At 42.6% G+C, this 20859-nt stretch overlaps 1 protein-coding gene across 1 annotated transcript in view; it reads right to left on the bottom strand.

The window, feature by feature from the left end:
* Positions 1–5636: 5636 nt before the first annotated feature.
* The window catches only part of UBA2 (ubiquitin like modifier activating enzyme 2), a 39445-nt gene continuing 24222 nt past the window's right edge, over positions 5637–20859 (bottom strand). The window contains exons 11-17 of the mRNA XM_004600714.2: positions 19545–19638; positions 19347–19459; positions 16569–16724; positions 15020–15116; positions 10648–10753; positions 8713–8849; positions 5637–6497 (exon numbers count right to left, since the gene is read on the bottom strand). Coding sequence (XP_004600771.1) covers positions 6316–6497; positions 8713–8849; positions 10648–10753; positions 15020–15116; positions 16569–16724; positions 19347–19459; positions 19545–19638 — 885 coding nt within the window. The 3' untranslated portion in view covers positions 5637–6315. The remainder of the gene's footprint in view (positions 6498–8712; positions 8850–10647; positions 10754–15019; positions 15117–16568; positions 16725–19346; positions 19460–19544; positions 19639–20859) is intronic.

The following is a 20859-nucleotide window of genomic DNA, read 5'->3' as shown; positions in this document are numbered from 1 at the left end:
GCCATTGCATTCCACTGATCACATTACTACCATTGGAAAGCAGAAACACTGGCCAGACCAGGTGAAAAGGTTGCGCTGAAGTTTTCCAGGAAGTGCAATTTGATCGATATTAACACTTCAAAGACAATAACATGCTTATAACAGCAATCCTCTTTCTAAGAATCTGTTTCCAGGGACGTTCTAAGAATCTGCTCCGGGTGGGGGACGTGTTCCAGAGTGCAAATTACATGTGAGCAAAGAATTATGTATCACATTATCATCTCAGTGTCCCAAAAACTGCATAATATGAGATAGGGGAGTACTGGATCTAACCAATGGGTCAGTAGTAGCCTCAGTAGGCCAAATAAGTTTGGAAACCTCTGATCTGATAGATTTCCATCCACTCAGTTCTTGTATTGTTTGGGGATCACGTCCAGTGGTGCTCAGGGCTGCTCCTGGTTTGGTGATCAGGAGAACACGGTGCCAGGATGGAACCTGGGCCTCCATCATGGAAAGCATGCACTCGGCCCTCTAAAGTTATCCCTCTTCAGAGCTGGAGCAATAGCACAATGGGTAGGGCATATGCCTTGCACGTGGCCAACCCAGGTTTGAATCCCAGCATCTCATATGGTCCCCTGAGCACCGCCAGGTAATATCCTGAGTGCAGAGCCAGGAGTAACCCCTGTGCATCACCGGGTGTGACCCAAAAAGAAAAAAAAATAATAAGCTATCCCTCTAGCCCCATCAGCCACGTTCTTAAATAACTCAGTGTGGGACCAGACTCTGTCATGTCTGTACTGTCAGGACCCCCATTATGAACACAATAGGACACAATACCTTTTCATCTTAGGACACACTCAGATGTCAAGCAGATGTGGCTGAGAACTTGGATTACAAAGGAAGAGGGAGTGGGCATGCAGTCAGACTATCACATAAAGGAATGAATCCATTCTTCCTTCGAATCCACCCTTTTCTCCACTTAGCCTGAAGTGGTTACTCACCTGAATGAGCACTGCAGTTGCTCTTCTAGGGAAACTGTGAGCCAGAACACATGCCTGCCTCTCTCCCTCAGCTCCTCCATACACCACACAGCACCACAGCCAGGCTGTGCCCTTATACACTGAGGAGCTATGTCTACTGCACAGAACCCAGGGCCTCCTGCATTCGAGGCTCGAGGCACGTGCTCCACCACGGAGCCATAGCACACACTGAGGTTCAGTTCTTTGAATCAGATCAACCGGCTTCCTCTGATCCTGGGGTGTGTCTTAGCTCTCTTGGGGCACTTATCTGCAGCCCTGGATAGACATTTCCAGTCTTAAAAGTTAGAATCTGACAACAGTTGCTTTCTTCATCAGGAACCAGCTGAGACCTTTGCCTTCTTGCCCTGAAACCTCACCCTGCGCTCAGAAATGGGATGTATGCCCAAACTTTGTACACAGCAAGAGACCAGGCAGCCAAAGGCTCGGCTCCGTGGGGAGGAGCTATTTGTAGCTCCAGATTTGGTAGCCCAGATTCCTACAGCTTTTTTATAATCACATTTCTGAGCAGGACGGTAGCTTTCACAATTTTCACTGCAGCGGGAAGTGGCCCCTGGGAAACTTGGTAGAACAAAAGATGTGGGTGCTCGGACGCTCAACCCACCACCTATGACGGTGCTACTGCAAAAAAAGACGGGTTTATGTACATGCTAGCACTCATGTCCTACCTACCACATTGAGAGACTTCCCCCACATTGCCCCTGTGCTGGCCAGGTTGGCAAAGTTTTCCAAGAAACACAGCATAGTGCCAGTCAGGTATGCTATCCATGCTCGCAGAATCATGTGAATGTCAGGACATGCCCAATGCCTTAAGTTTCTCTAAAGTTTCAGGAATTAGTTCTGAATCTTCGCTCAGGGATCAGCCCTGGCAGGGCAGGGCAAGTGCCCTAACCACTGTACTCTCTCTCCAGTCCCTCAAATCCTTCTTCATTTTAAGGTTATAAAAGAAAAGGTCCAACTTCCTTGGCTATAGAGCAAATCCACTTCAAATATATGTGCCACCAGTGGATAATTGTCAGAAACAGTATATATTATGAAGCAAATGCTCTCTGGGCAGTGTTAAGTGCCCATATATCTCCTGGGAAACACTTGGCTCTCTACTCAGTTCCTTAAGATTCTGATGAAAAGAATTCTTCATAAGTCACAACCTAGCATGCTGCAGGATGGGTGTAGCTAACTGCAGCAGTGTTGGACCCAGGAATAACCGTAATACTTTCTCATTCCGAATTTTATTGGGCATTTGGGACAGGCATGTTCACAGTGTTCAAGGAACTGCATGCAAAGCATGCACTTTGCCCTCTGAGCCATCTTTCCTCTCTCCAAGTTTAACTTTCAATCTCTTTATTGATTTTGATTTTAAGCATAGGAAATACTCATGCTCAATTTTTCCCCCAGTACAGAATGTAAAAGTCACATAGGTGAAAAAACAGTACAGAGGGCAAAGCAATTGTTTCACACCATCCAACCCGGGTTCAATTACTGGCACCCAGTATGGTCTCCTGAGCCCTGAACCAGGAGTGATCCCTGAGTGCAGAGCTAGGAGTTACTTGGTAAGGGGCCTCCCAAGCAGTACTCAGGGGACCCAAGGACCACTTCTTGCAATTTTTGGCCATTTGGTTGCTGCTGTACAGATTAAATGGGCCCCTCTGCCCATTCAAATGTGAAGGAAAACAAAGATGAAATGCCAGAACACAATGTTGATAATTGTCTTAAGAGGCAGGGTGTGGTTTTAAGGAATGGAATTTCAAAAATTCTAACTCCTGGAGCTAGAGAGATAGCGGAACACTTGCCTTCCACGCAACCAACCTGAGTTCAATTCCCAAATCCCACCCAGTTATCACAGAGTGCAGGGATAGAAGCCCCAAGTACCACCAGATGTGGTACCACTCCCCCATATTCCTAACTTCTGGACTCAGGGTGGAGTGCATGCTTTAGTCAGTACTTACCTCCATGCCCCAGTACTGATGGATGACCCAATACCCTCCCCGCCAAAACAATGTTTAAAATTCAAGTTTCTGGAGCTTTTCTGAATTCAAAATTGATCATCAGTAAACAGCAAACCAAACTTATTTCTATAAGGGGATATTGCAAAGTTGTGTCAGGGATTGAATGCAGGGCCTCATACATCCAAGGCAAATGTTCTTTATGAAACCAGTGAGTCACCAGAGTTCTTTCTGGTTTGGGTGTGGGTGGGGAGGGGTTGGTTTTTTTTTTGGGGGGGGAACACATAGTGGTGAGGGAAGAGGAGTATTTAATATTTGGCTGTTACATAGTTCTGTAATTTTGAATATTTTACCCAGAATAATATGAAAGCATCTTCTAAAATCCCGAGAAAAATAGCACATTCGGTAGGTAGGGTGCTTGCCTTGCATGTGACCAACCCGGGTTCCATCCGAACATCCCACATGGACCCCTGAGAAATGCCAAAAGTAATTCCTGAGTGCGGAGCCCAAAGTTCCTGAGCATCACTGGGTGTGATCCACCCCCAAAAAACCAAAAATCAGTAAAATCCTGAGACTGGGAATTGGGAGAGCAGACTCAGGCTGAGAGTAAGGCAGCTACAAAGGAGACACGAAGTCAAATGCTCCTGAAAGCTCTTTTCCCACATCTTTCTGAAGTTTTGCTAACATTCTAGATTCAGAACACAAAACCAGAAGTTAATGGCAGATGGCAGGGAAGGAGATAGTCCAGGAGGGAAGGCATTTGCCTTTCAGCCAGTTCCTGCTGCTGTGACTCTGGCTGAAATCCCAGGTACCACAGTGTCCCTTGAGCAGTGTCACGTCTTTTTTTAATTTTGGGGCTATACCCAACTGTGCTCAGGACTTCACTTCCTGGCCAGGTTCAGGAGTTGGACAGGCATGCAGGGACACTCAGGATAATTTCTGAGCAGAGCCAGGAAAAGCCTCTGAGAACCTTAACATGTGGCTCCATATCAAAACATAAAAGGATGAGTGGCAAAGAAACTGTTGCCTGGGGTCTAAAACAAAGGTGTTGCAGCTGACATGTGCAGGGGGAGAGGTGGGCAACTCTGAGTTTGCTACTTTCCTCTCCATCCACCTGTCACCAGGGGAAGAATTCAGGACCCATGGAAATCCATACTTATCTTACGGTACAAACCAAATGCCTCGCCAACAGCTCCACACCGCAGATGTTTCGCTGTAACAGTCACACTTGTTTTACCCAGTGGGGAAGTGATCGCAGGCACCTTATTTCTTGGGCAGCTGTGGAACTTAGGCTGGACTGAGAAATCCCTCATTGCAGGAAAGTAAGGTTTTTACCCACGTTTCCCAGGAACAGGAGCAAGTAAAATTTTGTTCAGAATTATGAACATAGAGAAATCTACTCAAGAACGAACGTGGGCTTCTCCAGAAAGGCGGAAGCCCCTAAAAATGGGCCAAAGCCTTGCTAGCCTTTGCAGTTGGTTTTCTCCCAAACTGCTCCCTTGCTAGGGTGTAGTCAAGGGAAAGAGGTTAGAACCTCTGATGGCCCACCTTTATCTTACCACTTTTACTCCTGCTGAATCTTCTCTCTGGAGGGTGCTTTAGCCTTCTCTGGGCTGGTACTGGCATGTCTTACCAGACCTCAATTCTAAGCAACTGGGTTTACTTTAATGCCGTTAGATTACTTCACGGCTAGTAACAGTAACTTCTATGAATCTTATTTTATTACTCCCCAAGAACTCATTGCTAGGACCTACCCCACCTCTCAAACTATCTGCCTGTTTCAAAGGCAAGATACTGAATGAGGTAAAACTCAAAGCACATTTGTGCATATTTGCCTGGGTCTTCTGAGATGGCTATCAGTAGTGTTTTAGTCTTGCCATACCTTAGGTTGAAGTTAGGCTATGTCACTTGGCACAAAGTCAGGAGTAAGCCCTGACTACAGCAAAGTGTGGCTCCAATACCCATTTTCTCCCTCCTCCAAAAGGCCACCCAGATTCAACAAACACGTTTCCACTATGATTTTTCACCTATGACAAATGAAGATTTTAAATAAAAATAATAAAATAAAATTTTTTGAGTTGTACTTGGCTGTGCTGAGAGTTCATTCCTGGCAGTGGCTCAGAGTTTGGGACCACATGGTCTACTCTACTTGGAGATCAAAATGTGTGTGTGTGTGTGTGTGGGTGGGGAGGGGGTCTGCGTTCGAGGTAAGCAACTTAATCCTTTTAATTTTCTTTCCAGCCCCACCAGAGATCTTTTCAAGGTCCTATCTATTATAAATGTTATACGTGCACACGTAAATAGGTACTATTTTGGAAGGTGGGGAGGAGGTGCCACAGTAAGAAGTGCTCAGAGGTCTTTTCTCTGTGCTGAGTGACTCCTGGTGATGCCCGAGTTACAATCAGAGGTTCAAAATAGATTTAGCTACACAGGTTCCTTACACTCCAGCCCACTTTTAAATTATATTTTTAAAAAAACTAACACATTGACATTGAACAAACATCAAAATATAAATTCAAGAAAACAGAAGAAGGGGCTGGAGCAATAGCACAGCAGGTAGGGTGTTTGCCTTGCATGCGGCCGACCCGGGTATCCCATATAGTCCCCTGAGCACCGCCAGGTGTGACCCAAAAAACAAAAACAGAAACAGGAGAAACAAGATCAGAGCAGCCGCGTGTAACAAAGTATGCAGATGCCATTTATTTGGTCCATAGTATAGCTGTATCTGAGTCTTACAAAACATGGAATATAAATAACCTGAAACTTTAACAATACACAAAAATTGGCCTCTTACATAGACATACCAGGCAGTACAAGCTGAAAACTTGAGGGAATTAACATTGTTTTACATTAATATACATAGTGCTAGATAACATTCTTAGAAACAAGTTTCAATGCATAGCACTTGATACTTCTTTTAATCTGTTTCAGTCAGTTTAGAGTATGAAAATGGTTAGATCTAGGCTAAAAATAATTCTTCTTCTAACCAAAAATAAAGGCATAATATTTATAACCAGGTATCAACTTTACTAAACCACAATATTTTAAAACTATTAAATGATACCGAAGGGTATTTACATTAGAAAGGCAACAACATGCACTGCATTGTTTCATCTCGTCATGACTGGTTATGCACACTTGCTCAAAGGGCTTTAAAACTATCCTACTTGCAAACATACCGCAATGTTTCTAATGGGTCTAGCAAAATGAATGCTTTCAAAGGGAGCAGAATCCTCTTCAAGTCACTGGTATCAATTTTTTCCCCTTTGGAACAAAGGATTTAAACAAATAACCTGGCTCTGCCCCAATGGCCGAGTGCAGTGAAAGGACAGCTGTGAGGCACTGCTCACGGCTCTTTAATCCAATGCAATAATATCTTCACCTTCCTCTGGCTGCTCTGTGCGGGACTTCTTCGCACTGACATTCTCTTTCTCTTCTAATTTTCTCTTTCGAGTTCTCTCTTCTTCACTCATGTCAGCATTATTGGAAGGACCTTCTTCATCTGAATTAACAAGGAGCACATCATCTTGCTCTTGTGCTTAGTTCAGAAAAAAGAGGAAAAAACTGGTTTAAAATGAAGCAAGTTATTAATAGCTCACTACTACTTAACAGTTAAATTTTCACTGGTTTTTGAGCCATTCCCGATGGTGTTTAGGGGTCACTCCTGGAGATGCTTGGGAGACCTTAGGTGCTGCTGAGGATCAAATTGGGATTAGCAGGGCTAAAGCAATAGTACAATCGGTAGGGCACTTGCCATGCATGTGGCAGACTCAGGTTTGATCCCCATACTACCCCAACCACCAGGAATAACCCTGAGTACTGCAGAGTGTGACTCCAAAATAGAAACAAAACAAATGTCAGGTCAGCTACGTGCAAGGTCAAGTGCCTTATTCCTAGTACTATCTCTCCAGACTGTTTTAATGTTTCATATTAATAAGCATCCATTTCATTTCTAATCAAGACATTGATTAGACATTATATATGCAAGGGAATCACTAGATTTCTTTGTTACTAATTTCCCCAACGGAAAAAGGGAAGATGGTGGTAACTACAAACAATAGTAATATTAAACAATAACAAAAACATATATATAGCACTTACAATGTGCCAGGAACTGTTCTGAGCACTTTGCATATAACAACTCATTTAATCATCTCAACAACCCTATAAAGAAGATAACATCATTATCCGTCTTCCAGAAAAGGTAAGTAAAGTCAAGAGACTGACTTGCCCAGGTCACAGTAGCAGAGGAAGAGTTGAGGACTTAGACCAAGCAGAGTATATACTCTTAAACCTTACACTAAAGGTTGTTTTGTATGTGCTTACCAGTTCCCTCCCCCAAATCAAAGGCTATTTACTCTACAGTCCTCACTGTTAAGTCTTTGAAACCTGCACACTTCAAATCATCACCGTGCCCAACCTGGATCTGATTTCCAGTACTCCATATGGTGCTCTGAGCTCTGCCAGGAGTGATTCCCTCAGCATAGAGAACAGTGCATGTGACCCAATAAATAAAACAAATTTTAAAAAATAATCTGAGAGCTGGAGAGCTTGTTCAAAGGCTAGAGCACACTCTGTCTGTGGGAATCCCTGCTTCTTCAAGCACTGTCAGGAGCCTGACCCTGAGCACGATGAATGTGCTGCCTCCAGAACAGGAGAAAACAGACCCAGCAAACACACCCCAGCACTACTAATTAGGGTTGGAGAGTAGGCTCAAATACAAACCTTATACTCAGGAGCCCTGAATCTGAGCCTTGGTGCCACATGGTCCCCCAAACCATGACAGGACTAGCACCCAAGCACTGTAAGGTATAACCCCCCAAATAATAATAATAATAATAATAATAATAATAATAATAATAATAATTCTTCCCTACCGAACAAAATAAAATTCTGAGTGTGCGCTAGGGAGGTAACTCAAGGGGCTGGAGAATATGCTTCATACTGTGGTTTAATCCCTTGAGCACCACTGAGCCCCCAAACAAAAATTCTCTTCGGAATCAAAACTACAGGGGCTGGAGTCATAGTACAGCAGGTAGGGCATTTGCCTTGCATGTGGCCAACCCGAGTTTGATTCCCAGCATCCCATATGGTTCCCTGAGCACCGGAGTAACCCTTGTGTACCACTGGGTGTGACCCAAAAAGAGAAAAGAATCAAAACTACAAAGAACACTAAAGACACAGGAAAGTACAACAAAGACATACACAAAAAAGGAAACAAAGAAGTAAAGACCCAGGGAACTTTCAATACTAAAAAGTACTGAAAGTACTAAAAGGGAATGGGAGGAGTGAGGTTGACAGGGCGTGACAGATCAGAGCCTGGTTAAGCATCCAGGACCAGTACCCAAATGAACCCCAGGGGAACACAGCCTCTGTTGCACCTTACTAAAGTCCTAGTCCTGAAAAACGAACAACTAAAACTCTATTCCTTCCTTACCAAGCATCTCTTAAAATACTCATATGCACTGAATTGTTGCCCCAAATAAAACAGGCATACAAAATTTGAAGTACAGAACATCTTTATGGTTAATCAACTGACTAAAGTATTTCTATTTTCCACAAGAATCCCCCCTATCTATCTGCATGGCACACACATTCAAAATTCTGCCAAGACTTCTGCCAAACCACCATATACCTCTCCTTGGTTCTATGGCTGACATAATCCATGGTTAATGTTCCTAGAACAATGGCTCATTTCTATGGAGTCTACCTTAGCTTGTACTGAAAACCTGCTGGCTGGGACGATGACTCACCTGTGGATGTTGAAGGCTGAGCTCCATCATCACTGCCATTGGTTATGCTTTTGGAAGTATCTTCAGCTTGCTTGGGCCCCACTTTTTCTGGGGCATCACCAACAACTTCAAATTCAACATCCTTTCCCAGGTCTTCACTGTAAGAGAACCACACAACACTGTACAACTAGAAAACTGCTACCACAATCACAAAAGCAAAGGTGTACCAGAAAGAAACTTTCTCAAAGCATAAAATACACACCAAGTACATGGTTTGGTAATCTGAAAGACCATGCACAAAGTTTTATGCTAAATAATTCACCGAAATGGCAATACCACTGCATTTCAAATCAGGGAAAGGTTTTTTTTGAAACACTAAGACTCCCCTCTTAAATACCTTATTTCTACTTTATTTCTTTTTTGGTTTTGGCTACTTCCTGATGGATGTTCTCAGGTGGCACTCCTGGCTCTTATACTCAGCAATCACTCCTGTTGGGCATTCCATATGAAATGATAGGATCAAACCCAGGATGGCCATACGCCATTAAGTGCCTCACCTGCTATACAATTGCTCTGGTCCCTTATTTTCAATTTATATTTCCTTTCATCTTTTTTTTTCTATCATGACTGATGTATGAATCTTTTAATATATATTACATTTACCTTATTACTGACTGGAGCCATAGCACAGCAAGTAGGGCATTTGCCTTGCATGCGGCCGACCCGGGTTCAATTCTTTCATACCTCTCGGAGAGCCCAGTAAGCTACTAAGAGTGTCCCGCCCACACGGCAGAGCCTGGCAAACTACCCATGGCATACTCAATATGCCAAAACAGTAACAAGTTTCACAATGGAGAGGTTACTGGTACCCGCTCGAGCAAATCGATGATCAACAGGATGACAGTGATACAGTACAGTGATCATGACCGAACAAACACAAGCATACAACTGACAATTAAACAGAAGTCAACCTAAAGCTAGAAATCATTTTTTGAAGGGTGGGATTGAGAGGCGGTGCGGCACATTCAGTAGTGCCCAGGGCTTGCACCTGGTGAGGCTCCAGAATCCTCATGTGGTGACTGAGATTGAACCCAGATTGCCATACACCTTACCTAGGTATTACTTCTCCAATCCTGGCTCTTTTCTTAAAAATAAATAAATAAATAAATTTTGCTTTCTGGGCCACACCTGGGATGCTAGGGATTGAACCCAAGTTGGTATCATGAGCCTTACCCCTATACTGCTTTGACCAACTCCAGAAATATTTTTATTAAAAAAAAAATTCTACTAGATCTTTAAAATTAATTAAAAATTTTTACTCTATCAAATCTAATTAGTGAACACTGATTAAAGTAATTGGTAAATCTCCCCTGCCCCCAATGCTCCCAGCAGTGCTCAGGGGCCACTTGGGCACTGCACGTACAAGGCACATACTCATGTCCAGCACTCTTCAACCACTGTCTGTGGACTGGTGCAGGCCTGCAAGTGTGAAAGGTTGAAAAACACTGCCCTAGTGCTTTGAGCTAATTTCCAGGCCCCTAACCTATTATTTTGCTTCTTTCTCTATCTCTAAATTCCCAGATTTTTCTTGGGAGCTAATTAGCCAATATGAACAAATAAGCTATGCAGTTTCAAATGAAGAGTAGGACTTATGGGTAAAAAACTGTTTTCTACTCTTTCCACTTTGTATCAAAATTCAAATAAAGGGGCTGGAGCGATAGCACAGCGGGTAGGGCGTTTGCCTTGCACGCAGCCGACCCAGGTTCGATTCCCAGCATCCCATATGGTCCCCTGAGCACCGCCAGGGGTGATTCCTGAGTGCATGAGCCAGGAGTAACCTCTGTGCATTGCCAGGTGTGACCCAAAAAGCAAAAAAAAAAAAAAAAAAAAAACCCTGAAAATTCTTATTTGGAATATTTAAACATTTCCTAATACTTAAATGTTAGTACTTCTTACCTATGAAGAATATTGATCAATAAAGTGTAGTCTTGAAGGAAGTCATCTGCTTGAAGCCGGCTCCCATTTCTAATTCCAAAATCGGATAATTTCTTGTGATTGTTACCTAAGATATTTGAAGGAAAGTTTCAATACTTGTTACAAGTACTTGAAATCAAGTATTAAACTTACATGTTTTAAAATTCTGCTTCAAGCTGAACGGCCACCCCAAAACTCATGTTAAAACGCTATCCAGCAAAGAACCTCAAGGAAAATCAGATCTATGGATATCAGATCTTAAGAGACTTCTAATCTTCGAACTAATGAGAAAATACAAGTAACTGTTGTCCATGTATTTTGATACAGCAGCAAATTAATCCACTATAAAATAAGGCACCCAGGAATTCAAGTCTGACACTCAAAGCACCAAAAATCATTTCAAGTGCTCCAGAGTGAAATTCTGAGAATATTCTCCCACCGAAGCCTGAAATACTAAATATAATTTCTAGATTTGCTTAAAATATTCTACTTGTAAAGAGGTTATTCAACCAACTTTTTGGGGGCCACATCTGGTGGAGCTAAGGGGCTACTGCTGGCTGTGTTCTCAGGGCAACTGTCTTTTGTTTTTTATTTCTTTCTTTTTGGGTCACACCCGGCAACACATAGGGGTTATTCCTGGCTCTGCACTCAGGAATTACCCAGGCAATGCTCAGGAGACCATATGGGATGCTGGGAATCAACCCAGGACAGCCGCATGCAAGGCATATGCCCTACCCGCTGTACTATTGCTCCAGCCCCATCAGGGCAACTGTCTTTGGGGGGTGGGGTAGGTGGGAGGGATGGGGTGGTAGGCCACACGTAGCAGTACTCAGGGCTTAGTCCTGGATTTGCAATCAGGGATCACTCTTCATAGGCTCAGGGAACCATATGGAATCCTGGATGACTGAACCCCAGACATCCCTGTGCAAGACAATCACCCTAAAACACTGTACTTTTATCACTCCAGTTCCAGGACAAGTGCCTTAACCCTAAATCTCTAAATCTTAATCTGTGGCTCCCCAAAAATGTTTGTTTTGGATGACTAGGGGCACACCAAGCAGTGCTCATAGGTGTCTCCTGGCTCTGCACTCAGGAATTATTCCTGATGGTGGTTGGGGGACTGTATGGGATGCCAGTGATTGAATCCAGGTTGGTTGCATGAAAGATTAGCACCCTTTCACTGTACTATTGTTCGACTGCAGTGCCTTAATCCTTCTCTTTTATCTCTTAACTCCCAACAAAAAATTTTAAAGAAATTGACAATTCAGACGCACAAGTAATCTTAAATGAACTTGAATTTTTCAACATAATTTTCAAGATTTCCCAATGAAGAAACTTCCCTTAAATTACTCCAACCTAATTCTGTCCCATGTCATACTGCCTCACTCAAGTTATGTCCTGCAATGCAGCAGAGCTTTAAACCTATGAGCACTCAGCACACACTGTGGGAAGCAGCAATTTCAAACTTCTGGAATTAGCTTACACTAATGTAATGTTTCATCCTCTCTCTAGCCCATTTCAAATCTTTATTGGCCAGAAATGCACTGTCACAAAACTGTGTATCTTGCCCCCATTTATAATTCCTCTTTCATGACACTCAATTCACATTTAAATTCATGCAATTTTCCTATAAGCTAAGAGCTTTCCCTACTTTTGCTTTTTTTTTTTGTTTTTGAGTCACACCCGGCGTTGCACAGGGGTTACTCCTGGCTCATGCACTCAGAAATTACTCCTGGCGGTGTTCGGGGGACCATATGGGATGCTGGGAATCAACCCGGGTTGGCCATGTGCAAGGCAGACGCCCTACCCACTGTGCTATCACTCCAGCCCCGAGCTTTCCCTATTTTTTATATAGACAACCCATGGAAATGCTCAGACCTCTGCCCAACCCAGAGAGATGCTTAGTGCCCCTAGGAGAAATCTAGCAGTGCTCATGAAGTTATGTGATTAAGGAGGTTGAACCAAGAGCCCAACAATTGCTGGGTGTGTGCTCTACCACTTGAACCATTTCCCTGGCCCAACTTTTCTTCCTTAGTTATTTCATTCACTGCTTATAAGTGAATGTTTGAAAAGACCCTCCCTAGCTTAATCTCAAAAACACAAGAAATTACCATCAGTTTTCTTGTTTGTAGCTGTCTGGTTTGGTTTGGATTTAGAGCCCTACCTGGACTAACTCCTGATGACTCCCGGGGCAGGTTCCTGAGATCAAACCAGTATACACACTAGCCCTTATTTTTCTATCATTTGCTTATATTCCTTAGTGTTCTTTAAGGGTATGACATGTTTGTACCTGCAATTCTTTGATTCCCCAAGTCCTTTCACACATTTTCCCACTCACTACACACTCCATAAACCCAATTACTGTGCATTCTATGTTGGTGAATTAAGGCCAGGGAGATAAATAGTACTACTTCCTCTTTGTGGCCAAGCCTGGTTCAATTCCCAACACCACATGTGCGTACCTTGAGTACTGCTGGGAGTAATCCCCAAGTATTACTGGGTGTGGCTCAGCCCCTCACCCCTATGTTCATATTCTGGCAAATTAACATCACCAGTGAAGCCACAGTCCTCACAACACTCCCATTCACAGACCCAACAAAGCTTCTTCTCCCTAGCATGTGCTCTCAATTCTAACTTTGCAAACCTCAGAGTGGTCACCAGCTTTTGCCTTGAAAATCACCCCCTCTACCTGCCTCTACTCTCACTCCCCCTTAGGTCACCTTTCTGGAGATCATGAGAAAGTAACTAAATCTTGCTACTCAACCCTTGTAGGAGGAAGTCACTGCGTCTGGGACTGCATGTTTGACATAGAAACTCCATCTCAGGGTGGAGTGATAGCACAGTGGGTAGGGCATTTGCCTTGCACGTGGCCGACCCGGGTTCAATTCCCAGCATCCCACATGGTCCCTTGAGCACTGCCAGGAGAAATTCCTGAGTGCATGAGCCAGAAGTAACCCCTGTGCATTGCTGGGTGTGACCCAAAAAGCAAAATAAATAAATAATTAAAAGAAAAAAAACACTCCATCTCACTACTGCCAATCTCACATACAAATCTTTCAGAAAAACAATGACTGGCTACATACAGGTTTTCACGTTATTTTCTAAGTTCGGATCTTTGTAGATATTGCTTAATTTGTTGAAATGCTCCCTCTTCTCTGATTAGTCCTTATTTCAACAACTGTCTCTTCACAAAGCTCCAATTCAAACCAGGTACATTCTTTCTATGATACTATTTAGACTACACTAAAAATACTTGGTGATGTCCTCTTCTGGCTATAAAATGCTTCAAAACAGGCATTACAGTATCCTTGGATTATGAACACCTGTGACTATTTCCAGAATACCCAAGGACACCACATAATTTGGATAAATACCTTCAGTATCATGTGTTTAAATATTATTGGAAGACACCCAGCAATGCTCACAAGTTGCTCCTGGCAGTGCTCAAGATGCAAGTACTCAGGGAGCAAATCAAGGCTTCCCGTTTACTTCGTATGCAGGCTTTCTGTCACAGTCTGGTTCCCTAAGCACCACTAGCTATAACCAAAACTAAATAAAGCATAAGCGTCAGCTACCACTCAAAAACAACAACAAAACGAAACAAAAAAACAGCATTTCTTTTACACCACTGAAACTCTTAAGCCATTTTTTAAGGTTCTACAAGGCTAAAAATAAGAGGAAAATTAAATTTTCTCAGTATGTAAAGACAGCTGGTCTGAGAGAGACTTAAACGTAGTGCTCCTAAAATAGACTACCCAGTCAAAACAAGGTCTCCAATTACTTATGACCTAGTATCTCAGACAATTTAAGAGAATGTCAGTGAAAAACTCTTGAGTGTCTTTTAAAAAGGTTGACACTGAATCCCATTTGGGCATACTTAGACTATTAAGGCTCTTGGACGAACCACCAAATGGTTTCATACTACCCTAAGAGCACCTTCTCATAACTAATTTCTTGGGAAGGAATGGGGGGTGAGAACAGTGGCGAGTGGGCCACATCCATTATTGCTCAGAGGTGATCCCTAGAGATGATAGGCGCTAGGGCTTAAACCAGGGTCAGCAGTAACAGAGGCAAGCACCTTAACCCCGCTCATAACTAATTTAGCTTCTGGAACCCATATACCACGGCAATTATCTGCAAGTGGACAAGAGCAGAGTGATCAATGAACTGATGCACTGAGTTACTGTAGTGACCCCAGGAATGCCAGCCTAGGAGAGTTCCTCAATGATCGAATTATCAATCCTTTCAGTCATGATCCTGAGTGACATACTTAGCTAATGTATAAACAAATATGTAATACTTTAACACTGTTCCTATTCAAACAATTGGAATGAATAAATGCAGTTTTCAATACCTTCTGTCTCTCCCTCTTCTGAAGATATTAAGATTGTTCCTTTCCCATCTTCAATCTGGACATCTGGTGCTACCATAGCAAACTTTTCTTTCACTATCTGCAACAAAGATATTCGTTCATAGAATCAATATAAAGATAAAGACTATTTAGGAAAAGCCAGATTGGGGCTAGAGAGGATAGAGGGTAAGGATATTGCTGCCTTGCATGTTGCCTGATCTGGATTCAATGCCCAACACCATACAGTCACCCAAGCCCTGCCACAGTGATTCCCTGAGTGCAGAACCAGGAATAAGCCCTGAGCACTGCTGTATATGCCCCCACCCTCAGATTCAAAAGTAAATACACCTGAACACAAAAACTAGATAAAATGCTTTTCCTAAAGGCAAGCAGTATGCTCAGCCCAATGAGTTATCTCTCTAGTTATGTCAAGTCTTGCTGCCTCCCCATCCAAAACTTAAGTTCAAATCAAGTGATCTGTATAATGATCTGTATAACTGGTTCTGGGAGAAAAGTCATTCATTTTGAAGGTGCTCTGTGCTCGAAAATGGTGTTTAAGGAGCCCTAAGAGGGCTACTGCAGTGATTTCAGCCTCTCAGGTCAGTCTGATTAAATGGCAGGGGACAGGGATACAGTGCTACTTGAGTTCTACGTATGAGGAACAGCTGGGTCAGACCTGGCAGTGCTTGAGGGCCTTCAAGGCTATATACCTGGGGATTTTTCGCTTGTGTGTGTTCCTGTGGTGCTTGAAAGTGAATCGTGGTTGGGCATATGCAAGACACTGCATCACCCTTACCCTCTTTTACTGTCTCCCCAGACTGACCAATGGTTTTTAGAATACAGGCCACACCTGGCAGTGCAAAATTTCATGGAGTATGCTCAGAGGGTCACCTGATGCTCAAGTTTAAACTCATGGCCTTGCGCATGAGTTTAAACTAGACATGTGCTCGGCCACTTGAGCCGGGTCCCTGGCCCCAGTCTCTTAAGCACCCTTTATGACCATGAGGCTTACTTCCCTTTGTTAATGCCACCATGAACATACTTAAAAGGTACAATGTAAAATGAACCCCAAAGTGGGAAATAGCGCGAATATAGGCTATTCCCAAAATCTTCCTTGATCAAGAAACTGATTTGTCAAATTTAGGAGCAACCAAAATACAAAAGGACAAAAGACAGACCATATCACAAATCCTCATTTCCCTCATTATAGTCCTATGGAAAAATTCAGGTGTTCAAATGCTATATCACGTCAGGAAATAACACACCAGCTGTCACAGGATGATTATAACCATTTCTGGATTTTTGTGTGTGCCAAAGTATAGAATGTATGCACTATGTGCTAAACAAAGAGCAACAGAATTGCCAGCAGGACCCTAGACACTAGTTTTTCATAGTAATCAGCCTCTTGCTTATTACTGCAGTACTAAAAAAGGCAAACGATAACTTTAAAAAAAAAAAACCCTCCTTGTCCCCTGTGCATGGCAGTGTGACCCAAAAAGGTTAAAAAAAAAAAAAAAAAACCTCCTTGCAAACAAACGGCCCCAATACTTACCTTATCTTGCAAAGTAAGAACAGTCACCTGATGAACATTCAGCCTCACAGTCACCTCTGGTTTGCTGGCACACACGTAACAATTAGCATTGGGAGGATCCAGAGCACAAGGCACAAGGAGTTTTTTTCTTGGGTTTGGTTGTTTATTCAAAAATATCTTTGAGTAGAGGAAAAAATAAAACACAAGCAGGAATCAGAAATTTGCACCACAATTGTGTATGACATAGAATCGCAAAATGTTTATTTTTACTGTATGCTCAATAAAAAGTGACTTAAACACATTCTTTTAAGTCACTTAACTAAAAATACAAAATTATTACCTAAAAAAAATCAAGATTTCCCAAATTCCAGATATGCAACTCTTAAAAGTTGAATTTACAAGAAATCTACAAGGGGCTGGAACAATAGTACAGCCCCTTGTAGCATTTGCCTTCCATGCAGCAGACCGAAAAGCCACAGTACAGTGGGTAAAGTGCTTTTCTTGCATGTGGTCAACCCGGATTTTATCCCTGGTATCCCATAGGATCCCCTGAACACTGCCAGGAATAATTCCAGAGTGCAGAGCCAGGGATAACCCCTGAGCATTGCTGGATATGGCCCAAACAAAAACTAGAGGGGGGGAAAAAAAGGCCAATATAAACATAACAAATACCAGAACACTAAGGACTGCAGAGCGAAAGCCAGGAGTAACCCCTAAGCATTGCTGGGTTTGTCTGCCCACCAAATAAATAAAGCATTTAAAAAACTGAAATAAAAATGAGTAGCAAGACTATAAAATGAACAAACTTTGGGGCCGGAGCGCTAGTGGTCAGAGCATTTGCCTTTAACACGGCCAACCGGGGTTCAGTTCCCAGCATCCCATATGGTCACTCAAGCACCGCCGGGAATGATTCCTGAGTGTAGAGCCAGGACTAACCCCTGAGCACCGACGGTATGACCCAAACACAAACAAACAAAAAAAATGTAAACAGGAGCTGGAGCGATAGCACAGCAGGTAGGGCATTTGCCTTGCACGCGGCCGACCCGAGTTCGATTCCCAGCATCCCATATGGTCCCCTGAGCACTGCCAGGAGTAATTCCTGAGTGCAAAGCCAGAAGTAACCCCTATGCATCGCCGAGTGTGACCCAAAAAGAAAAAAAAAACAGTAAGTAAATGAAGAAACTAAAGTATTTGAGAGAGGCTGGAGAGAGAGAACTGGAAGATAAGTGTTTGCCTTACTGATCCCTGAGGAATCAATCGCCAGTACCGCATATAATTCTATGCACTACCAGGAGTGATCCCTGAACACTGCTGGGAAAAGCCCAAACCCCCCCCCCTTTACAAAAATTAAAAATGTAATCAAGTATGTTTTGCATGTGGGTAACCCCAGTTCAATACCCAGCACCATTGTACAGTCCCCAAAGCTTTGCCAGCCCTGAAGATCCCTGCAAGGGCTTGTCCAGGTCATTCCCAGCACTATATCTTCAGACCCTAGAACTGAATAGCTCATAGGAAGGCTGAGAATTGCCATGAGTGATCCCCTCACCCCGTCTCTGGGCTCGTTTAGCACCATTTGGGAGGCTGAATAAAAACTTCATACCCCCACAAATAAAAAGAGAACTTAGATAAACTGCGTAATTTATTTGAGGGACCCACACAATATATTCTCCAGCCTCTGCTTTCATTTTATACAAAAACAAGAGAAGCAAGAGTCCTGAGATAACTCAACGAGCTGGAGCACATTCTTTACATGCTAGAGCCCTTTTGATCACTGATGTGTATGTAGGCCTCAAGCATCCCACCCCAATAAAAATTTAAAAGTGCAAGGGGCTGGAACAATAGTACAGCAGATAGGGCATCTGCCTTGCATGCAGCAGATTCAGGTTCAATCCCAGGCAACCCACACGGCCCTCCAAACCTGTCAGGAAGTGATCCCTCAACACAGAGAAAGGAATAAGCTCTAAGTACTGCCAGGTGTGACCCAAAACCCAAAAGAAAACCCCCAAAATAAACAATTTTTTTAAAATACAAAGTGTCTTTTAGGTGGGTGCAATTTGCAGAAATGTTAAACAACAGGCCTTAACAAGGTAACTAGAACTGCTTTCCCACTGTTTCAAGTTTCACTATTTTTTGGAGTGGAGGTGAGGGAGCCACCACAAGAGTATAGTCTCTACTCCACTCAATGATCAGATACCATGTGCTCTAACCATCTAAACTATCTCTCTGGTCCCCAATGTACTTAATTTCCTTTTGTCTCTAGGCCACACCCAGAGACCCTAGTGGTAATTGTGGAATTGAATGCAGTGTCAAAGACTGAAATGAGTGGGCCACATGCAAGGCAAGCACTCCTGTACAATCTTTCTAGTCCCACAAAAGCGCTTTAAAGGGGGGGAAAAAAAAAAGGCGGGGGCCAGTGAGATAGTAGGTATTTGCCTTGCATGCAGTCAAACTGGATTTGATCCCTGGCAGCCCACTATGATCCCCTGCGCTCAGAGCCAGGAGTAAGCACTAAGCAATACCAGAATACCAGGTGTGTACCAAAAACAAGAAACAAAAGCTGCTTTACCAGAAAAAAAAAAAAAAAAAGAACATGCCAGAGCCATAGTACAGTGACACCAGAGTTCAGTGATACACATTTCCCTCATAGGTGGCTGACCCGGGTTTGATCCCCAGCAACCCATATGGTCCTTCAAGCCTGCCAGGACTGATTCCTGAGTACAGAGCCAGGAAAAAGTCCCGAGTACAGCTGGTTTTCCCCCAAAACAAATAAAGACATTGGATACAAACAGAAATACTCACAGTTTTACACTGGTCTATTTTTCCTGATAAAATCTTCAATCCTTCCAATACTATCAACCCAGCAATCACTGCATTAGTAGTAGCAATAGCAGGAATAATATTCCCTGCCATTGCTGGAGAGAAAAAAACAAATTAATTTTTTAAGTAGTTTTTAAAAATAACCTGAAATTTTATACATTTCAGTACAAAAAAACTTACATTTTATATCAAATCTGCTCTTCATATTCATACTGAAAATATGCATTCTGAGATTTGCAGCAGAGGTGACAAAATCCATTGCAGATGGATCATCCTGCCAACAACACAATTAAACAAGTCTGCCCACAAATTCACTATTGTGACAAACAGTAATTAGATCATAGCTCTGAGGGAACTTAAGTAGGTACTCCTCCAATAGTCCGCCTCTAATAAGAGGGGATTAGATGAGTAGAGGCTTCTCTCACCCAGAGGAAGAGTCTTAACAAAAATGCCAAGAGCCACTCTGAGGATCCTAAGAATGCATTCCATTCTTAGGATGTTCTAGCAGAGGCCAGAACATCAATTTTATTAAGTGATCCTAACAATCTTTTCGTAGGTTCATCATTTAGTAATGAGAAGGTTCCTGACAAGCAGGAAGACTGTTTTCAGGAAGCTGATTCATGAATCACCTAGACTGTATCAGCTTTTCTTTTCTCTTCACATACATAACTTTCCTATATTTGCTGTTCCTTTACAATTTAAATCCTCCCGAGACTTATCTTCTAGCCTCTTTAATTAGATTTCAGCAAATTTCTGGCTCTGAACTATGAAGACAGTAACCCAAGCCTCTAATTCAAAGCACCAAAATACAAAATGAAAACATGTTTTGTTTCTGGGCCACATCCAACGATGCTCAGGGGTTCTCCTGGCTCTCCTCTCAGTTAACACTGCTGGTAGTGGTCGGGGGACTATATGCCAGAGATTGAACCTGGGTTGGCCGTGTGCAAGGCAAATACCCTACCCACTATACAATTGCTCTGGCCCAGTGAATTCCTTTATATTTATCAGCTAGCTGCATAACCTGAAATAAATGAACCTTCCTGACCTATAATTTCACTAGTATAGCCCAAAAGCAAAAATTAAAATAAGGAAAATTAGCTTTTTATTTTACATATGGTTCAGTCCCAGAATTTGCAATTAGATATCCACAATCATCTAATACACATCATTAATTTGTAAAAATTACAATTGTTGAGGCCAGATAAACAATACAGCAGGTAATATGCCTGCCTTGCAGAGAGCCAACCCAGGTTCAATCCTTGGCACCCCAAGCGGTCACGTGAACCCCACAGAAAGAGATCCCTGTGCACAAGATGTGGACTAAAAAAAAAAAAAAAAAACACAAAACTAGAATTCATTTTTGTATTGGAACATCTAAGACCTCTAAAATAGTTTTAAAAGAGCTGTTTTAATAGAAAGGAAATTTTATCACTTTCAAAGCCAAATAGCTACCTCCAAATCTATTTATGACTTCCTTAACAAATATGTAAATTTT

The sequence above is a fragment of the Sorex araneus genome, chromosome 8 (genome assembly GCF_027595985.1).
Source record: "Sorex araneus isolate mSorAra2 chromosome 8, mSorAra2.pri, whole genome shotgun sequence".
Taxonomy (NCBI): Eukaryota; Metazoa; Chordata; class Mammalia; order Eulipotyphla; family Soricidae; genus Sorex; species Sorex araneus.
Note: the sequence above shows the minus strand (reverse complement) of the source record. Positions and strands in the feature narration are given on the sequence as shown.